We start from the raw sequence: 21,247 nt of genomic DNA on the forward strand, positions 1-21,247 counted from the left end.
CTCACAGTCTTCATCCCCATTTTCCAGATGAGGGAACCGAGGCCCAGAGAATAATAACGTTGGTATTTGTTAAGCGCTCACTACGGGCAGAGCACCGTTCTAAGCGCTGGGGGAGATCCGGGGTCATCGGGTGGTCCCACGGGAGGCTCACGGTTAATCCCCATTTTCCAGATGAGGGAACTGAGGCCCAGAGAAGTGAAGTGACTCGCCCAAGGTCACACAGCTGGAGGAGTCGGGATTAGAACCCATGACCTCTGACTCCCAAGCCCGGGCTCTTTCCACTGAGCCACGCTGCTTAGTACGTGCCGTGTGCCAAGCACTGTTCTGAACGCTGGGGTAGATACAACAACAACGATCATAATAACAAGGATACTTGTTAAGCGCGTACTATGTGCCAAGCACTGTTCTGAACGCTGGGATGGCTACGACAATGAGGCTGAGTGGCTTAGTGGAAAGGGCATGGGCTTGGGAGTCAGGGGACGTGGGTTCGAATCCCGGTTCCGCTACTCGTCTGCTGTGTGACCTTGGCCAAGTCATTTCACTTCTCTGGGCCTCAGTTACCTCATCTGTCAAATGGACATTGAGACTATGAGGCTCATGTGGGAAAACCTGATTGGCCTGTAATAACTATTACCTTGTGACATTATCTTGTAATAATAAGAATGATTATTATCATTATAAAGTACTTGTTAAGCACGCACTAGGTGCCAAGCTCTGTCCTAAGCGTTGGGTTAGATACAATAATAATAATGATGATAGTACTTGTTGAGCGCATACTACGTAACAATAATAATGTCGGTATTGGTTAAGCGCTTACGATGTGCAGAGCGCTGTTCTAAGCGCTGGGGCAGATACAGGGTCGTCGGGTTGTCCCCCGCGAGGCTCCCAGTTAATCCCCCATTTTACAGATGAGTATCGTTCTAAGCGCTGGGGTAGATAAAAGGTCATCCGATTGGACACAGTCCCCGTCCCACATGGGGCTCCCAGTCTTCATCCCCATTGGACAGATGAGGTCACTGAGGCCCAGAGAAGTGAAGTGACTCGCCCCAAAGTCACCCAGCTGACAAGGGGCGGGGCCGGGATCAGAACCCAGGTCCTCCTGAGTCCCAGGCCCGGTGTCTTGCAGAAGCAGCGTAGCTTAGTGGAAGAAGTCTACGCTCGGGAGTCAGAGGTCATGGGTTCTAATCCCGGCTCCGCCGCTTGTCAGCCGGGTGACCGTGGGCGAGTCACTTCGCTTCTCTGGGCCTCGGTGCCCTCATCTGGAAAATGGGGATTAACTGGGAGCCTCCCGTGGGACCACCCGATGACCCTGTATCTCCCCCAGCGCTTAGAACGGTGCTCTGCACAGAGGAAGCGCTTAACCAATACCAACATTATTAATCCCGCCTCCGCCACTCGTCCGCCGGGTGGCCTTGGGCCAGTCGCTTCACTTCTCTGGGCCTCAGTGACCTCATCCGGAAAAATGGGGATGAAGACCGGGAGCCTCCCGGGGGACAACGTGATGACCCCCTATCTCCCCCAGCGCTTAGAGCAGTGCTCGGCACAGAGTAAGCGCTTGACAAATAGCAACGCTAGTATTATTCTCTGGGCCTCGGTGACCTCATCCGGAAAAGTGGGGACGAAGACCGGGAGCCCCCCGGGGGACAACCCGATGACCTCGCATCTCCCCCAGCGCTCAGAACAGCGCTTGGCACATAGTGAGCGCTGCCCAGACGCCATCCTTATCATCGTCGCGACCGTCTTTCCGCTAAGCCACGCCGCTTCTCTAGATCGATCCGTCGATCCCCGTGACCCTCGACCTCCGCGCCCCTTCCCCACCGCGACCCCCCCGGCAAACTCCTGCCCGCCCCCCCTGAGCCCGGGGGTCCTCCCCCGGACCCCGGATCTGACCGGCCCCTTCCCCTCCGCCCCCCTCGGCCCAGAGGAGCCCGTTCGACTTCGTCAACGGAGAGTACCGCGCCAAGAAGCTGCCCAGGTTGGCCAAGGTGAGAGACGGCGGGCTCCCCGCGGCCGGCGAACGGGTCCCCTTCTTGTCCCGTTGTCCTCGCCCCAACGCTCAGCGCAGCACGCAGCGGGCGCTCGATAAATAGGACGGCACGAGCCGACGGGGTTCGGCCCAAGGCCCGACGCGGGGCCGACGTCGAAGGGCCCCGGTCTGACGACACGCGCTCAGCCCGTCGCGGGCAGGGAACGGGTCCGTTTTATTTTGGGGATCGTCCTCTCCCCGGCGCTTAGTACAGTGCCCTGCGCTCAGTAAGTGCTCGGTGACTACGATCGAATGAGAGAATCAGAATGCCGGGCGGGGTGCTGGTTCGATGTCAGGGGGCCCGTCATGGGTCCGGATGCCGGGTGCTGTGCAGAGCGCTGTGCTCGCCGGCCGCCTGGAGATAAAAGAAGGGGAAGATGTAGACTGAGAGCCCAGGACGGTAGCCCAGAGCCCAAGACGGTCGCCCAGAGCCCAAGACGGTCGCCCAGAGCCCGGGACGGTAGCCCGGAGGCCAAGGACGGTAGCCCACAGCCCGGGAGGGTAGCCCACAGTCCGGGACGGTCGCCCAGAGCCCGGGACGGTCGCCCAGAGCCCGGGACGGTAGCCCAGAGCCCGGGACGGTAGCCCAGAGCCCAGGACGGTAGCCCAGAGCCCAGGACGGTCGCCCAGAGCCCAGGACGGTAGCCCACAGTCCAGGACGGTAGCCCAGAGCCCAGGACGGTGGCCCAGAGCCCAGGACGGTAGCCCAGAGACCAAGGACGGTAGCCCAGAGCCAAGGTCGGTAGCCCAGAGCCCAGGATGGTGGCCCAGAGCCCAGGACGGTCGCCCAGAGCCCAGGACGGTCGCCCAGAGCCCAGGACGGTGGCCCAGAGCCCAGGACGGTCGCCCAGAGCCCAGGACGGTCGCCCAGAGCCCAGGACGGTGGCCCAGAGCCCAGGACGGTAGCCCAGAGCCCAGGACGGTAGCCCACGGTCCAGGACGAAAGGCCAGGGCCGAGACCGAGGGAGCAGATGGAAACTAGGAAGGTCTGGATCATGGAAATAGGTCCAGGCAGGCTTCCTGGAGGAGATGCGTTTCAGGAAGCGGTGAAGGCGGGGAAAGCAGGTTAGCGTTAGGGGTGTTGAGAAGCAGCGTGGCTCAGTGGCAAGAGCCCGGGCTTGGCAGTCAGAGGTCGTGGGTTCTAATCCCGGCTCTGCCGCTTGCCAGCCGTGTGACTTTGGGCAGGCCACTTAACTTCTCTGTCCCTCATCTGTAAAATGGGGATTAAAACTGTGAGCCCCACCTGGGACAATCTGATGACCCCGAATCCCCCCAGCGCTTAGAACGGTGCTTTGCACATAGTTTGGAGAAGACAGTTGAGAAGCGGCCGCGGCTCAGTGGAAAGAGCCGGGCTTGGGAGTCAGAGGTCGAGGGTTCTAATCCCGGCTCCGCCGCTCGTCTGCTGTGTGACTTTGGCCGAGTCACTTCACTTCTCTGGGCCTCAGTTCCCTCATCTGTCAAATGGGGTTGAAGGCTGTGAACCCCACGTGGGACAACCGGATCACCTTGTATCTCCCTCAGCGCTTAGAACAGTGATTGGCACATAGTAAGCGCTTAGCAAATACCAAAATTATTCATTCCTTCATTCATTAGTATTTATTGAGCGCTTACAATGTGCAGAGCACTGGACTAAGCGCTTGGAATGGACAAGTCGGCAACGGATAGAGACGGTCCCCGCCCTCTGACGGGCTCACGGTCCGATCGGGGGAGACGGGCGGACGAGAACGATGGCGATAGATAGAGTCGGGGGAAGAACATCTCATAAAAACAATGGCAACTAAATAGAATCAGGGTGATGTACATCTCATTAAACAAAATAAATATATATCTGTATAAAGATATATACAGTTAATCGGGGCAGGCTCCTGGAGGAGGCAGGTTTCAGGAGGAGGACTCTCTCGAGTGTTTAGTACAGTGCTCTGCACTCGGTAATCCTCAATAAATATGATTGAAAGAATGAATAATGAATGAATGGGATTAGGGATGCTGGGGGTGAATCAGGGCAGGCCCCTGGAGGAGGGGGGTTTCAGGAGTACTCACCTTAGACAAGCAGCGTGGCTCAGTGGAAAGAGCCCGGGCTTGGGAGTCAGAGGTCATGGGTTCTAATCCCGCCTCTGCCACCTGGCAGAATGAATGGGGGGAGAGGGAGGCCAGGGAAAAGGTCGAGGTGGGGCCGGGTCAGAGACCACCCTCCCACCCCTCATGGACAGCTGGGTCGGCTCTGCCTCTGGGGAAGGGTCTCCCGGCCTCCCCGGCCTCCGCGCCCCCGGCCCTGACCCCAGCGGCGGGGCTCAGTGGAAGGAGCCCGGGTTTAGGAGTCAGAGGTCATGGGTTCTAATCCCAGCTCCGCTCCCTGTCCGCTGGGTGACTTTGGACAAGTCGCTTCCCTTCTCGGGGCCTCGGTCGCCTCAAATGTAAAACGGGGATGAAGACCGCGAGCCTCACGTGGGACAGCCTGATGACCCTGCATCTCCCCCAGCGCTTAGAACAGCGCTCGGCACATAGTAAGCGCTTAACGAATACCGACGTCATTATCACGTCCGCAGGCCCGGGTGGACAAGGACCCGTCGGCCTACGTGAAGCTGTCGGTGGGCAGGAAGATTGTCAAGAGCAAGGTATGGCGGAGGGGAGGGCCGGGGGGCCGGGGGAGGAGAGGCGGACCGGCCGGGGCCCCCCACGGGACCGGAACTCCGACTCCGGTCAGCCCGCCGGATTGGCCTCTTCCCCATCCCTCCATCCCATCTCCCCAGGTCACTTTAGAACAGTGCTTCGCACATAGTAAACGCTTAACAAATACCATCATTATTATTATTGTTATTCTCTGCCTCTCCATTCCCTTACCCCTCCATCTCTCCGTCCCTCCATCTCTGCATCCCTCCATCCCTCCATCTCCGCATCCCTCCAGCCCCCCATCTCTCCATCTCTGCATCCTTCCATCTCTCCATCTCTCCATCCCTCCATCTCTCCATCTCTGCGTCCTTCCATCTCCGCATCCCTCCAGCCCCCCATCTCTCCATCTCTGCATCCTTCCAGCCCCCCATATGTCCATCTCTGCATCCTTCCATCTCTCCATCTCTGCGTCCCTGCATCCCTCCATCTCCCCATCTCTGCATCCTTCCATCTCTCCATCTCTGCATCCCTCCAGCCCCCCATCTCTCCATCTCTGCATCCTTCCATCTCTGCATCTCTCCATCCGTCCATCTCTCCATCTCTGCATCCTTCCTCTCTCCATCTCTGCATCCCTCCAGCCCCCCATCCCTCCATCTCTGCATCCCTCCAACCCTCCATCTCCCCATCTCTGCATCTTTCCATCTCTCCATCTCTGCATCCCTCCAGCCCCCCGTATGTCCATCTCTGCATCCTTCCATCCCTCCATCTCTGCATCCCTCCAGCCCCCCATCTCTGCATCCTTCCACCTCTCCATCTCTGCATCCCTCCATCTCCCCATCTCTCCACCTCCCCATCTGTCATCCTCTCCCCGTCCTCCTCCCGCCCCTCTCCCTCTCCTTGGCGGGGTCATCTTGGATGTGGACGAGCGCCAGAGCCCCCGCCCCAATGGCCTGGGGAGGCGTAGGGGGGCGAGAGAACCAGGACGCGGGCACCGCGGATGATCCGCGCGGCGGATGATCCACGTGGCCGATAATCGAGAGCGGGTGGTCCGGTTTCTCTCCCGATCCCCCAGACCTGCGCCAACAGCAAGGACCCCGTGTGGAACCAAGTGTTCACCTTCTTCGTGGGCAGCGTGGCGGCCGAACAGCTCCATCTGAAGGTGGCGGGCGGAGGGGGGAGGGCGGAGACTTGGTGGGGGTGGAGCGGGGGGGGTGCGGAGAATTGAGGCTGGGTCGCCCGGTGGATAGAGCCCGGGCCCGGGAATCCCCGGGACCTGAGTTCTAATCCCTGCTCCGCCACTTGTCTGCGGTGTGACCTCGAGCGCGTCACTTCACTACCCTGGGCCTCAGTTTCCTCACCCATAAAAGGGGGATTAAGACCGGGAGCCCCACGTGGGGATCCAATTAGCCTGGATCTTCCCCAGTGCTTAGTACGGTGCTTGGCACATAGTAAGCGCTTAACAAGTACCATAAAGAAGAGGGGGGAAGCATGTAATAAAAATAATAATAATAATGGTACTTGTTAAGCGCTTACTATGTGCCAATCATTGTTCTAAGCCCTGGGGGGAGATACAGACTAATCAGGGCGGACACAGTTCCTGTCCCCCTCGGGGGGGGGGGGGGTCACGGTCTTCATCCCCATTTTCCAGATGAGGGAACTGAGGCCCAGAGAAGTGAAGTGACTCGCCTAAGGTCACGCAACAGACAAGCGGCTACAACAGTCAAGCGGCGTGTTGAGCACGTAGAAGCGGCGGGGCCTAGTGGCAAGAGTCCTGGGCCTGGGAGTCAGAAGGTCGTGGGTTCTAATCCCGGCTCCGCCGCTCGTCTGCTGTGGGATCTTGGACAAGTCGCTTCACTTCTCTGGACCTCAGTTCCCTCCTCTGGGAAATGGGGATGGAGACGTGGATCCCCATAACTAATGGCATCCGTTAAGCGCTTACTATGTGCCAAGCACTGTTCTAAGCGCCGGGAAGGATACAGGGTGATCAGGCTGTCCCACGTGGGCTCCCAGTCTTCATCCCCATTTGACAGATGGGGTCACTGAGGCACAGAGAAGCGAAGTGACTTGCCCACAGTCACCCAGCTGACAAGCGGCGGAGCCGGGATTCGAACCCATGACCTCTGACTCCCAAGCCCGGGCTCTTGCCCCTGATCCACGCGGCATCTCTATGCCCCACGTGGGACAGGGACTGCGTCCAACCCGCTTTGCTTGTCTCCACCCAGCGCTTAGTAGTCATTCTTACATTCAGTCGTATTTATTGAGCGCTTACCGTGTGCAGAGCACTGTGCTAAGCGCTTGGAATGGACAGTTCGGCATCAGAGAGCGATGATCCCTGCCCAGCGATGGGCTCACGGTCGTAACGGGCGAAGCTGAACAGAACAAACCAAAAACGAGACAACAGAATCACGATAAATAGAATGAAGGGGATGGACACCTCATTAACAAAATAAATAGGGGAATAAATAATATATACTAATGAGCGAGCCCCCGATCAGACCGTGCGCCCGTCAAACGGCAGGGACCGTCTCTCTCTGTTGCCGACTTGTTCATTCCAAGCGCTTAGTACGGTGCTCTGCACATAGTGAGCGCTCAATAAATACTATTGAATGAGCACAGTGCTGAGCTGGGGGGAAGGGGAGGAGCAGAGGGTGGACGGTGCCTGGCACATAGTAAGCGCTTAAGAAATCAATTAGACCGTGAGCCCGTCATCGGGCAGGGATGGTCTCTATCTGTTGCCCAACTGTCCGTTCCAAGCGCTTAGTCCAGTGCTCTGCACGTAGTAGGCGCTCAATAAATACTATTGAATGAATGAGCAGATGCCCTAACTATTATTATCATCAGCCCCTCGGCCCCGCCCTAGGTGGGTGGGCTCCCCTCATCGTTCATCGGTTCATTCGGCCGTATTTATCGAGCGCTTACTGGGTGCCGAGCGCTGTACTGAGCGCCAACTGGGCCACATCGACTCCCGGCTCTGCCACCCGTCAGCCGTGTGACCGCGGGCGAGTCGCTTCACTTCTCCGGGCCTCAGTGACCTCATCTGTCAAATGGGGATGAACCGGGAGCCTCACGTGGGATGACCTGATGCCCCCGTGTCTCCCCCAGCGCTTAGACCGGTGCTCCGCACAAAGTAAGCGCTTAACCAATACCTACATTATAACGGTTATCCCGGCCCGACAACGGGCTCAGGGGAGACAGAAGCCCGTTCGGGTGGGGAGACGGAGGCCCGGGTCGGGGTGAGGCCGGGCCGGAGGGAGCCGTGAGGATGATCCCGGGGGTCGGGGGTCGTCGGGCAGGTGGTGGACGACGAGCAGGACTGCGCCCTGGGGGTCCTGGAGGTGGCCCTGGCCCCCGTCCTCGCCCAGCCGGACTCGGCCTTCGAGGAGCGGTTCCAGCTGGCCCACTCCGGCCTCGACAGCCTCCTCACCATGAAGCTCGTCGTCAGAGTGAGTCCGCCACCCCTCCCCGCTCCTCCATCCCTCCGTTCCTTCGGTCCTACTTACTGAGCGCTTCCTGGAATGAGAATACTAATTCTGGTGTGGCTTAAGCGCTTCTCATGGGCCACTGTTCTAAGCGCTGGGGTAGATACGGGGTAAGGAGGTGATGCCACGTGAGGCTCCCGGTCTTCCCCATTTGTCAGATGAGGGAACCGAGGCGCGGGCAGCGCGGCCTAGGTGGAAAGAGCCCGGGCTTGGGAGGCAGAGGGCGTGGGTTCTAATCCCGGCTCCGCCACTCGTCTGCTGTGGGACTTGGGGCAAGTCGCTTCGCTTCTCTGGGCCTCAGTGACCTCATCTGGAAAATGGGGATGAAGACCGTGAGCCCCACGGGGGACAACGTGATGACCTCGTATTCCCCCCGGTGCTTAGAACAGTGCTCGGCACCTAGTAAGCGCTTTACAAATGCCATCGTCATCACTGTTATTACTCCGGCGCTTAGAACAGTGCTCGGCACCTAGAAAGCGCTTAACAAATGCCATCATTAGTATCGTTATTACTCCGGCGCTTAGAACAGTGCTCGACCCCTAGTAAGCGCTTAACAAATGCCATCGTCATCACTATTATTACTCCGGCGCTTAGAACAGTGCTCGGCACGTAGTAAGCGCTTAACAAATGCCATCATTAGTACCGTTATTACTCCGGCGCTTAGAACAGTGCTCGGCACCTAGTAAGCGCTTAACAAATGCCATCATTAGTACCGTTATTACTCCGGCGCTTAGAACAGTGCTCGGCACCTAGTAAGCGCTTAACAAATGCCATCATTAGTACCGTTATTACTCCGGCGCTTAGAACAGTGCTCGGCCCCTAGTAAGCGCTTAACAAATGCCATCATTATTACTATTATTACTGCGGCGCTTAGAACAGTGCTCGGCACGTAGTAAGCGCTTAACAAATGCCATCATTAGTACCGTTATTACTCCGGCGCTTAGAACAGTGCTCGGCACCTAGTAAGCGCTTAACAAATGCCATCATTAGTACCGTTATTACTCCGGCGCTTAGAACAGTGCTCGACCCCTAGTAAGCGCTTAACAAATGCCATCATTATTACCGTTATTACTCCGGCGCTTAGAACAGTGCTCGGCCCCTAGTAAGCGCTTAACAAATGCCATCATTATTACTGTTATTACTGCGGCGCTTAGAACAGTGCTCGGCCCGTAGTAAGCGCTTAACACATGCCATCGTCATCATCATTATTATTAAGTAGCTTGCCTAAGGTCACAGAGCAGACATGTTGCGGAGCCGGGATTAAAACCCATGTCCTCTGACTCCCAAGCCCGGGTTCTTGCCACTAAACCAAGCTGCTTCTCTCTACTGAGTGCAGAGCACTGTACTGAGCGCTTGGGAGAGGACGGTATAGCAAGGAAGAGAGATGATTCCCGCCCACAGCGGGCTCCCACTATCCCCTCACCACCCTCCTTTCCCCCTCCCGAAAATGGATGCCCAGCCCCCTCCCCTGCCCACCAAGGGTAGACCTCCCTCCGCCCTGAGAACGGACACCCAGCGCTTAGGACGGTGCTTTGCACGTAGTAAGTGCTTAACAAATACCATTATCTTCATCAATAATAATAATAATAATGTCGGTACTTGTTAAGCACTTACTACGTGCCGAGCACTGTTTTAAGCGCTGGGTTTTGATCCGAGGTGATCCGGTTGTCCCACCTGGGGCTCACAGTCTTAATCCCCATTTTACAGATGAGGAAACTGAGGCACAGAGAAGTGAAGGGACTTGCCCAAGGTCACACAGCTGGCAATTAAGGAGGAGCACTGTGGCCCAGTGGCTAAAGCCCGGACCTCGGAGTCTGAAGGCGGGGGGTTCTACTAATAATAATAATAATCACGGTATTTGTTAAGCGCTCACTATGTGCCGAGCACTGTTCTAAGCGCCGGGGGAGATACAGGGTGATCGGATTGTCGCACGTGGGCTTCACATTTTTAACCCCCATTTTCCAGATGAGGTCACTGAGGCCCAGAGAAGTGAAGTTGACTTGCCCAAGGTCACGCAGCAGACAAGTGGCGGAGTCGGGATTAGAACCCACGACCTCTGACTGCCAAGAGTCTCCAACCCCGACTCCGCCACTTGTCTGCTGCGTGACCTTAGTCACTTCACTTCTCTGGGCCTCAGGTCCCTCATCTGGAAAATGGGCATGAAGACCGGGAGCCCCACGGGGGACCACCTGATGACCCTGTGTCTCCCCCAGCGCTTAGAACGGTGCTCTGCAAATAGGAAGCGCTTAACAGACACCAGCATTATTATTATCATTATAGTACCTGGCACACAGTAAGCGCTTAACAGATACCACAATTATTATCATTACAAGCAAATCGGGTATCCACCCCAGGGCTTAGAACAGTGGTTGGCACCTAGTGAGCGCTCAACGGTTATTACGGTGATCATCGGTGTCCCTGGCGGCGGAGGGAGCCGGGAGGCCGTGCGGGGCGGAGGGGAGGCCGAGGCCTGGGGCGAGGCGGGGGTCTCCGAGGGCGGGGGGGGTCTCTGACCGGCCGTGTCGCGTGGGCCGGGGGCGTCCCCCAGCTCTTGCAGACGGAGGAACGGGAGCCGGGGAGCCCCTACACCGGCCCGGAAGCCCTGAAGGAAGGCCCCGTGCCGCTCGAGGGGTCGGGGGGCGGCCGGGACCCCGAGGACCGGGCCCGCCCGCCCCCCGAGACCCCCGCGGCCCCGGCCGCGGCCGAGGAGGCCCGAAGGCCCAGCCGGGAGGCCGCGGCGGGCCCGGCGGACCAAAGCCCCCCGCCCCGGTTCCTGGCCGTGCCCTGCCCCCCGCGACCGCTCAAGTCCCCCCGTCCCCCTCGGCCTCCCGGGGCGCCCCCGGCCGGGGCCCCGCTCCCCTCGGACCCGGGCCTCGGCTCCCTCGGCTCCCTCGGCTCCTCCTGCTTCGAGCTGAGCGACGGCGACCTCGACGACCGGTAGGCGCCACGTGGCCGGCACACGGGCGAGGCCTCCCGGCCCCCGTGGTGGACGCGGAGGGGTGGGGGGGTCTCTGGCCCCCTCGGCTAGGGGTGCGGGACGGCGGGGAGGGAAGAAAGAGGGCTGGGGCGTTGGGGGGACGGGGGAAAGGGCGGGTCCAGGGGTCACCGAGGCCGCCGCGCGTCCGTCCCTCCCCTCTCCCCCCCCAGCCCGCCGGACCTCCCCAGCGGGGCCACCCTGGGCGAGGTGCAGCTGTCCGTCCGCTACGCCCCTCTCCGACGCTGCCTCGTCGTGCTGGTCTGCGGCTGCAGGTGAGAGCACCCGTCCTGTGCGGAGCACTGCGATCGGCGCCAGGAGACAAACCCGCCACGGGGGGGGGGGGGATCGTTTATCCGTTGGTATTTCCGGAGCCCGGCTTGGGTGCGGGGCACTGTACTAAGCACCTGGGAGAGGACAAGAGAACAGTAAGCAGACACATCCTGCGCCCACGGGGAGCTTACGGTCCACAGCGTGGCGTCGCGGGTAGAGCCCGGGCCTGGGGGTCAGAAGGTCATGGGTTCTAATCCCGGCTCTGCCGCCCGTCTGCCCTGGGACCCCGGGCAAGTCGCTTCACTTCGCTGGGCCTCGGTGACCTCGACTGGAAAATGGGGATCGAGACCGTGAGCCCCACGTGGGACAGGGACCGGGCCCGCTCCCGTTCGCTTGTATCCACCTCAGCGCTTAGTACGGCGCCTGGCACAGAGTAAGTGCTTAGCAGATACGATAATAATGATTACTATCATATTTTCATTATTACAGGGGGAGACACTGTCCTCTCCCGGTTTTCATTCTCCGTCTCCTCGGCGGGCTCCTCCTCCTCCTCCTCCTCCTCCTCCTCCCGCCCCCTCGCCGTGGGGGTCCCTCGAGGCTCAGTGCCGGGTCCCCTTCTGGTCTCCGTCTCCACCCGCTCCCTCGGAGAACTCGTCCGCCCCCACGGCTTCGACCCCCACCTCTCCGCGGACGATCCCCAAATCTCCCTCTCCGGCCCCGCCGTCTCTCCCTCTCTGCGGTCTCGCATCTCCTCCCGCCTTCGAGGCCCCTCTACTTGGTCGTCCTCCCGTCGCCTCAAGCTTCCCAGGTCCAAAACCGAGCTCCTCGTCTTCCCGCCCAAACCCCGGCCTCCCCCGCCTTTCCCATCGCCGTAGACACCGCTACCGTCCTTCCTAATAATAATAATGATAATAATGTTGGGATTTGTTAAGCGCTTACTACGTGCCGAGCACTGTTCTAAGCGCTGGGGGAGACACGGGGGAATCAGGTTGTCCCATGTGGGGCTCACCGTCTTAATCCCCGTTTTCCAGATGAGGTCACTGAGGGACAGAGGAAGTGAAGTGACTTACCCAAGGTCACACAGCAGACACGTGGTGGAGGCGGGATTAGAACCCACATCCTCTGACTCCCAAACCTGTGCTCTTTCCACTAAGCCGTGTTTACTATGTGTCAGGCACTGTACTAAGAGCTGTGGTGGATACAAAGCGAATCGGTCGACACAGTCCCCGTCCCACATGGGGTTCAGGCAGCGTGGCTCAGTGGCAAGAGCCCGGGCTTGGGGGGGGTCAGGGGTCATGGGTTCGAATCCCTGATCTGCCACTCGTCAGCTGTGTGACCGTGGGCAAGTCACTTCACTTCTCTGGGCCTCAGTTCCCTCATCTGTCAAAGGGGGATTAACTGTGAGCCTCACGTGGGACAACCTCATTCCCCTGAATCTCCCCCAGCGCTTAGAACAGCGCTCTGCACATAGTAAGCGCTTAACAAATGCCAACATTATTATTATTAATAGTAAAATGGGGATTAAGATTGTGAGCCTCACGTGGGACAACCCGATGACCCTGTATCTCCCCCAGCGCTTAGCACGGTGCTCGGCACATAGTCAGCGCTTAACAAATCCCAACATTAGTATTAATAGTCTCCATTTTACAGATGAGGGCACCGAGGCCCAGTGAAGTGAGGTGACTAGCGCACTTTTCCACAGCAGACAGTGACGGAGCCGGGATTAGAGAAGCAGCGTGGCTCAGTGGAAAGAGCCCGGGCCCGGGAGTCAGAGGTCATGGGTTCGGATCCCGGCTCTGCCCCTTGTCAGCTGGGTGACCGTGGGCAAGTCACTTAACTTCTCTGGGCCTCAGTTCCCTCATCTGGAAAATGGGGATGAAGACTGTGAGCCTCATGAGGGACAACCTGATTCCCCTGTGTCTACCCCAGCGCTTAGAACAGTGCTCGGCACGTAGTAAGCGCTTAACAGATACCAACATTATCATGATGATTAGAACCCATGACCTTGTGACTCCGAGGCCTGTGCTCCAGTCGCTACGTCACGCTGCTTGCTTCACCCTCCTTGCTGACCTTCCAGGTTCCTGTTTCTCCCCACTCCAGTCACGAGAAGCAGCGTGGCTCAGTGGAAAGAGTCAGAGCTTTGGAGTCAGAGGTCATGAGTTCGAATCCCAGCTCTGCCACTTGTCAGCTGGGTGACTGTGGGCGAGTCACTTCACTTCTCCGGGCCTCAGTGACCTCATCTGTAAAATGGGGATGAAGACCGTGAGCCCCACGTGGGACAACCTGATTCCCCCGTGTCTACCCCAGCGCTTAGAACAGTGCTCGGCACGTAGTAAGCGCTTAACAGATACCAACGTCATTATTATTAGATTCTGTTCCCCGCATCATTTTTCCACAACAACGTTGGGGACGTGTCATCCCCCTCCTCTAAAAACCCCCCGTAGTTGCCCATCCACCTCGGCATCGAACGAAAGCTCCTCGGTCGTGGCTTCCAAGCGCCCCATCCCCCGGCCCCCTCCTCCAAGAGGCCTTCCCCGCCTGCGCCCTCCTCTCCTCTTCTCCCGCTCCCTTCTGCGACTCCCTCACTCGCTCCCTTTCTTCATCCCCCCTCCCCAGCCCCGCGCCGCTTACGTCCACCTCCCTCTTTTCTTCTATTCACGTCAGTCTCCCCGCCCGGCTTGACCGCGAGCTCCTCGTGGGCAGGGAACGTTGGCATTTGATAAGCGCTTACTATGTGCAGAGCACTGTTCTAAGCGCTGGGGGAGACGCAGGGTAATCACGTTGTCCCACGCGGGGCTCACGGTCTTCATCCCCATTTTACGGTTGAGGGAACTGAGGCTCAGAAAGGTGAAGTGACTTGCCCGCAGTCACCCAGCTGACAAGTGGCCGAGCCGGAATTCGAACCCATGACCTCTGACGCCCAAGTCCGGGCTCTTTCCACAGAGCCACCAATGTGTCTATTTAGTGTTGTATTGTCCCCTCCCGAGCGCTTAGTACAGTGCTGCGCATTCAGTAAGCGCTCAGTCAATACCTTTGAATTGAATGAAAGTGCGGAAAGAGCCCGGGCTTCGAAGTCAGAGGTCATAATAATGTCGGTATTTGTTAAGCGCTCACTATGTGCCGAGCACCGTTCTAAGCGCCGGGGTAGATACGGGGTCGTCGGGTCGTCCCACGTGAGGCTCCCAGTTAATCCCCATTTTACAGACGAGGGAACTGAGGCCCAGAGAAGTGAAGTGACTCGCCCACAGTCACCCAGCTGACCAGTGGCAGAGCCGGGAGTCGAACCCATGACCTCTGACTCCGAAGCCCGGGCTCTTTCCACTCGACTCCCGGCTCGGCCACTCGTCAGCTGGGTGACTGTGGGCAGGTCACTTCTCTGGGCCTCAGGGACCTCATCTGTAAAATGGGGACTAACTGGGAGCCTCACGGGGGACAACCCGATGACCCCGTATCTCCCCCGGCGCTTAGAACAGTGCTCGGCACCTAGTAAGCGCTTAACAAATACCAACATTATTCACAAAGAAGAGGTTGGAGGGGAGTGCAGAGGGTGGGGTTCGGGATCTAGGTGGCCACTGTGGCTCGGCCCCTCGAACCCAGGGTCCACCCGAGCCCCCCGTGGAGTGGGCCGTCCCCCCCCAGCACCCCGTCTCGGTCCCCCCCCGCCCCCAGGAACCTGCTCCCCCGCGGCCGCGACGGCGGGGCCGACGCCTACGTCCGGGTCTACCTGCTGCCCGACAGGGGCTGGGCCGGTCGGAAGCGCACGTCCGTCAGGAGGAAGACCCTCAACCCCCAGTACGACGAGAGGTACGTGCGAGGCCAGGGCTCAGAGCTCGGCGTGGACGGTGACCGTGCCCGTTCGTTGCTCTCTCGGAGGAGAAACGGCGCGGCTCAGTGGAAAGAGCCCGGGCCCGGGAGTCAGAGGTCATGGGTTCGGATCCCCGGCCGCTTGGCAGCTGTGGGCCAGTCGCTTCACTTCTCTGGGCCTCAGTTCCCTCGTCTGTCAAATGGGGACGAAGATCGCGAGCCTCACGGGGGACGACCTGATGGCCCTGGGTCTACCCCGGGGCTCAGAACGTAGTAAGCGCTTAACAAATAATAATAACGTTGGTATTTGTTAAGCGCTTACTCTGTGCCGAGCACCGTTCTAAGCGCCGGGGTAGACGCAGGGGAATCAGGATGTCCCACGTGGGGCTCACAGTCTTAATCCCCATTTGACAGATGAGGTCACTGAGGCCCAGAGAAGTAAAGTGACTTGCCCACGGTCACACAGCTGACAGGTGGTCGGGCTGGGATTCGAACTCATGACCTCTGACTCCAAAGCCCGTGCCCTTTCCACTGAGCCACGCTGCTTTTCTATATACCAACACTATTATCGTTTCACTTCTCTGGGCCTCCGTGGCCTCGTCTGTAAAAATGGGGCTGAAGACGGTGAGCCCCACGTGGGACAGCCTGATGACCTCGTGTCTACCGCAGCGCTTAGAACAGTGCTCGGCACATAGTCGGCATCATTATTACTGTTATTCTCTGGGCCTCGGTGACCTCATCTGGGAAATGGGGATGGAGACTGGGAGCCCCGTGTGGGCCAGGGACCGGGTCCAACCTGATTTGCCTGGAATCGCCCCAGCGCTTAGTACGGATATCACAGTTATTATCAGTGTGCCCTCCCAATCGCTCAGTACAGTGCTCTGCGCCCAGTAAGTGCTCCATAAATAGAATCGAATGAATGAATGAATGAGTGAATGATAGAAACAGCAGCCTTTTTGTGGTGGGAGTTTGGGTGACCCTCGGTCATTTGTTTTGTCAATCGATCGGTCAGTTGTATTTATTGAGCGCTTACTGTGTGCAGCACACTGTACTAAACGCTTGGGAGAGGACAGTATAACAATAAACAGGCGCATTCATTCATTCAATCCATATGTATTGAGTGCTTACTGTGTGCAGAGCACCGTTCTAAGCGCTTGGGAGAGGGCAATAAACAGACTCCTATTCATTCATTTGTTCAATCGTATGTACTGAGCGCTTACTGTGTGCAAAGCACTGTACTAAGCCCTGGGGAGAGGAAAATATAACAAACAGACACCTATTCATTCAATTGCATGTACTGAGCACTTACTTCGTGCAAAGCACTGTACTAAGCACTGGGGAGAGGACACTATAACAATAAACAGACACGTATTCGTTCACTCATTTAATCGTGTTGATTGAGCACTTACTGTGAGCAGCACCCTGTACTAAGCGCTGGGGAGAGGACAATATGACAATAAACGGATATATATTCGTTCACTCATTCAATCGTATTGATTGAGCCCTTACTATGTGCAGCACACTGTACTAAGCGCTGGGGAGAGGACAGTATAACAATAAATGGATACCCGTTCATTCATTCAGTTGTTCGTACTGAGCGCTTACTGGGTGCAGAGCACTGTGCTAAGCGCTTGGGAGAGGACACTAGAACAATAAACGGAAGCAGCGCGGCTCGGTGGAAAAGAGCCCGGGCTTTGGAGTCAGAGGTCATGAGTTCGACTCCCGGCTCTGCCACTCGTCAGCTGTGTGACCGTGGGCGGGTCACTTCACTTCTCTGGGCCTCAGTGACCTCATCTGTCAAATGGGGATTAACTGTGAGCCTCACGTGGGACGACCCGATGACCCTGGATCTCCCCCAGCGCTTAGAACAGTGCTCTGCACATAGTAAGCGCTTAACAAATACCAACATTATTGAACGGACACGTTCCCCGCCCGCAGGTTTGAGTTCTCGGTGGGTCTGGAGGAGGCGAAGGGGCGTTCGCTGGACGTCGCGGTGAAGAACAGCCGGAGGTTCGGGGGCTCCTACCGAGGAAAGAGCCTGGGGCAGGTGAGGCTGGGGCTGGGGGCGGCCACCCTGCCGGCCTGGGGGCTTCCCCGTGGAGAAGCAGCGTGGTCTAGTAGATCGAGCCCGGGCCTGGGAGTCAGAGGTCATGGGTTCCAAACCCGGCTCTGCCACTTATCTGCTGGGTCATCTTGGGCAAGTCCCTTCACTTCTCTGGGCCCGCGGTTCCCTCCTCTGGAAAACGGGGATTAAGACTGTGAGCCCCGTGTGGGACGGAGACTGTGTCCAACCTGCTTAATTCGTATCTACCCCAGCGCTTAGTACAGCGGTTGACACACGGTAAGCATTTAACAAATACCACAGTTATCCAGGGGCTGACATTCCCCAGCGGCCCCCCCCCCCCCGGCCCTTGATTCTCCAACAGGAAAGTGGGAGGAGGCGGGTACCGGTCACTCTCCCGGACCCCACCCTCGTGGTCAAGGGTCGATCTTCTCACACTCCGACTCCCCCCAGTGACCCAACACGGACCGTCCAACCCCCCGACTCTCCCCGTCCATCCCTGACTCTCCCCCGATGACCCAGCACTGTCCATCCCACCCCCGACTCTCCCTTCTCCACCCTGACTCCCCCCAGTGACCCAGCACGGACCATCCAACACCTCTGACTCTCCCCGATGCCCCAGCGTGGACCGTCCAACCCCCCCGGCTCTCCCTTCTCCCTCCCTGACTCTTCCCAGTGCCCCAGCCTGGACCCTCCAACCTCCCTGCCCGTCCTCTCTCCCTCCCTGACTCTCCCCCAGTGCCCCAGCACTGTCCATCCCCCACCCCTGACTCTCCCTTCTCCACCCCTGACTCTCTTCAGTGACCCCGCACGGACCGTCCAACACCCCTGACTCTCCCCCAGTGACCCAACAAAGACAATCCCACCCCTCTGACTCTCCCCTCTCCATCCCTGACTCTCCCCAGGGACCTACTACTGACCATCCAACACCCTCGGCTCTCCCCAGATGACCCTGCGGGGACCCTCCCACCCCCTGACTCTCCCCAGATGACCCTGCGGGGACCAGCCCACCCCCCAGGGCTCTCCTCTCCATCCCTGACACTCCCCACTGACCCAGCATGGACCAACCCACCCCCCCGACTCTCCCTTTTCCACCCTTTACTCTCTTCAGTGCCCCAGCACGGACCATCCCACCCCCCGACTCTCCCTTCTCCATCCCTGACTCTCCCCAGGGACCTATTACTGACCATCCAACACCCCTGACTCTCCCCAAGTGACCCAGCACGGACCATCCCACCCCCCCAACCCTCCCCTCTCCATCCCCGACTCTCCCCACTGACCCAGCACGGACCATCCCACACCCCTGACTCTCCTCGAGTGACCCCACAAGGACCACCCCGCACTCCCCCCCCCCGACTCTCCCCTCCCCTCCAAGCCCCAGCATGGACCTTTATGCTTGAATTTTCCGATCCCCTCCGGACCTGCTAATCGTTCCAGCTTCCCTCTGGGGTCTATTCCAAGAGGGCCTCCGTCCCCGTCCCCAGAGGATGCAGGGAATCGCAGACCCCAGGGAATGGGGGTCTCACCGGTCCCCTGACCATCAGCAAGGGGGGCACGTTCTGAGCCCCGCGAGGCCCGGGCAGAGGTGGGTGGGTCAGAGGTTCCGTGTCCGGTGCCCCCCTCGAGCGTACGTCCGGGGTGCCGTCCACCCCTTCGGGCCCCGCTCCCGCCTCGTGCTCTGTCCTGCCGCAGGTCCTGATTGATCTCTCCGGGGAAGATTTGATCAGAGGGTTTACGCGATGGTGAGTCCAGACGGGATGGGGAAGCTGGAATTCCCGGGGTTGGAATTCCCAGGGGGCGGGTGGAAGAGGGGCTCCCATTCCGTAGCCACCCCCATGGCCGTCCCCATCCTCCCCAAACCAATCTATCTCACCGCCGACCCCCGGCCCACGTCCCGCCTCCGGTCCGGAACGCCCTCCCTCCTCAAATCCCTCAGACGACGACTCTCCCCTCTCAAAGCCTTCCTGAAGGCCCACCTCCTCCAGGAGGCCTTCCCTGACTGCGCCCTCCTCCCCTCTTCTCCCGCTCCCTTCTGCATCGCCCCGACTCGCTCCCTTCATTCATATCCCCCCGTCGCGCCCCACACCACGTATGTCCAGGTCTGTCATTTTATTTATTTATATTAATGTCTGAGTCTCCCCCTCTGGACTGTCAGCTCGTTGTAGGCGGGGATTGTGTCTGCTTATTGCTGTATGGTCCTCTCCCAAGTGTTTAGTACAGTGCTCTGCACACAGTAAGGACTCAATAAATACGACCGAATGAAGGAATCAACGGTATTTAGCGAGTCCCTACAATGTAGCGAGAACTGGACTAAGCGCTTGGGAGAGTCCAAAATGACAGAGTTGGTCAACACGTCCCCTGCCCACAGTGAGCTTTCAGTCTAGAGGGGAAGACGGACATTACTCTAAATGCAGGGAAGCAGCGTGGCTCAGTGGCAAGAGCCCGGGGTTGGGAGTGAGAGGTCATGGCTTCGAATCCCGGCTCTGCCACTTGTCAGCTGTGTGACTGTGGGCAAGTCACTTCACTTCTCTGGGCCTCCGATCCCTCATCTGTAAAATGGGGATTAATAATAATAATAATATTGGTATCTGTTAAGCGCTTACTATGTGCCGAGCACTGTTCTAAGCGCTGGGGGAGATACGGGGTCATCAGGTTGTCCCACGTCAGGCTCACAGTCTTCATCCCCATTTGACAGATGAGGCCCAGAGAAGTCAAATGACTTGCCCACAGTCACACAGCTGACAAGTGGTAGAGCGGGGATTCGAACCTATGACCTCTGACTCCAAAGCCCGGGCTCTTTCCACCGAGCCATGCCGCTTCCCCCGTGAGCCTCAGGTGGGACAACCTCATTCCCCTGTATCTCCCCCAGCGCTTAGAACAGTGCTCGGCACGTAGTGAGCGCTTAACAGATACCAACGTTATTATCAAATAAGTAATTTATCCTCTATAATTTAATGATACGTGCGTACATCTCGTAGGGTTGGGTGTGGGGCAAATATCCGAAGCCCAAGAGGACGCAGAGGCAAGTGCATAGGGCAAAGAGGGTGTGATCGGGGAAGGCTTCTTGGAGGAGGTGGGGCCTCCCACCTCCCCCTCCACAACCCGTTGGAACCGGGGCGTGGACTGCTGCTCACCGACACGCAGGCGATGTGACCCTGGTGGCCGTCTGTCCACGCAGGTGGGAGCTGACCCCGGATGGGCGACCCCGCAGCTGACCCCGGATGGACGGACGGACGACCCCGGACGGGTGGGCCCCCAGCCGACCCCGGATGGAGGGCTCGCAGGGCAGACAGACGACCCCCGAGCTGACCTCAGATGGACAGATGACCCCGGGGCTGACCCCAGTTGGACGGGCTCAAAGCTGACCCCGGACGGACAGACGACCCCGGATCTGACCCCGGATGGACGGACGACCCCGGAGCTGACCCCGGGAGGGCGGACCTGCGGCCGGCCCCGGATGGCCAGACATAGCGGAGATGACCCCGGATGGACGGGCCTGCGGCTGATCCGCCCAGAAAGATGACCCTGGATGGACAGAACCACAGCTGACCCCTGATGTACACGTGACCCCGGAGCTGACCCCAGATGGATGGGCCTGCCGCTGACCCCGGATGGACGGACGACCCCGGAGCCGACCCCAGACGGACAGATGACCCCAGATCTGACCCCGGATGGAGAGATGGCCCTGGAACTGACCCCGGACGGACAGGCCCGCGGCTGGCCCCGGATGGACAGACGACCCCGATGGACAGACGACCCCGGAGTTGACCCCGGACGGCCCCCTCAGCTGACCCCAGACGGACGGACGGCCCCGCAGCTGGCCCCGGATGGACAGTCGGACGACCCCGGATGGACGGGCCCACAGCTGACCCAGGACAGGCGGACGACCCCAGATGGGTGGACAGTCCTCCCTGGAGCTGACAGAATGTCAGCCCAGCCTTCCGGTGGGTTGTGTAAAACCGGACGTCCTGGGATTTCGACGCCTGGGTTATTGGTCAGAGCCAGGCGGGGGGCTGGGG

General features: G+C 58.9%; 1 protein-coding gene across 1 annotated transcript in view; it reads left to right on the plus strand.

Moving 5' to 3' along the window:
* ESYT3 (extended synaptotagmin 3) overlaps positions 1-21,247 on the plus strand; it is a 65,194-nt gene extending 43,947 nt beyond the window's left edge. The window contains exons 14-24 of the mRNA XM_029063267.2: positions 1,923-1,985; positions 4,573-4,641; positions 5,709-5,795; positions 7,930-8,079; positions 10,664-10,894; positions 10,961-11,052; positions 11,263-11,364; positions 15,032-15,166; positions 17,105-17,213; positions 18,921-18,970; positions 20,407-21,247. Of these exons, the coding sequence (XP_028919100.1) occupies positions 1,923-1,985; positions 4,573-4,641; positions 5,709-5,795; positions 7,930-8,079; positions 10,664-10,894; positions 10,961-11,052; positions 11,263-11,364; positions 15,032-15,166; positions 17,105-17,213; positions 18,921-18,970; positions 20,407-20,443 (1,125 nt within the window). The 3' untranslated portion in view covers positions 20,444-21,247. The remainder of the gene's footprint in view (positions 1-1,922; positions 1,986-4,572; positions 4,642-5,708; positions 5,796-7,929; positions 8,080-10,663; positions 10,895-10,960; positions 11,053-11,262; positions 11,365-15,031; positions 15,167-17,104; positions 17,214-18,920; positions 18,971-20,406) is intronic.

Source organism: Ornithorhynchus anatinus, chromosome 1 (assembly GCF_004115215.2).
Source record: "Ornithorhynchus anatinus isolate Pmale09 chromosome 1, mOrnAna1.pri.v4, whole genome shotgun sequence".
Taxonomy (NCBI): Eukaryota; Metazoa; Chordata; class Mammalia; order Monotremata; family Ornithorhynchidae; genus Ornithorhynchus; species Ornithorhynchus anatinus.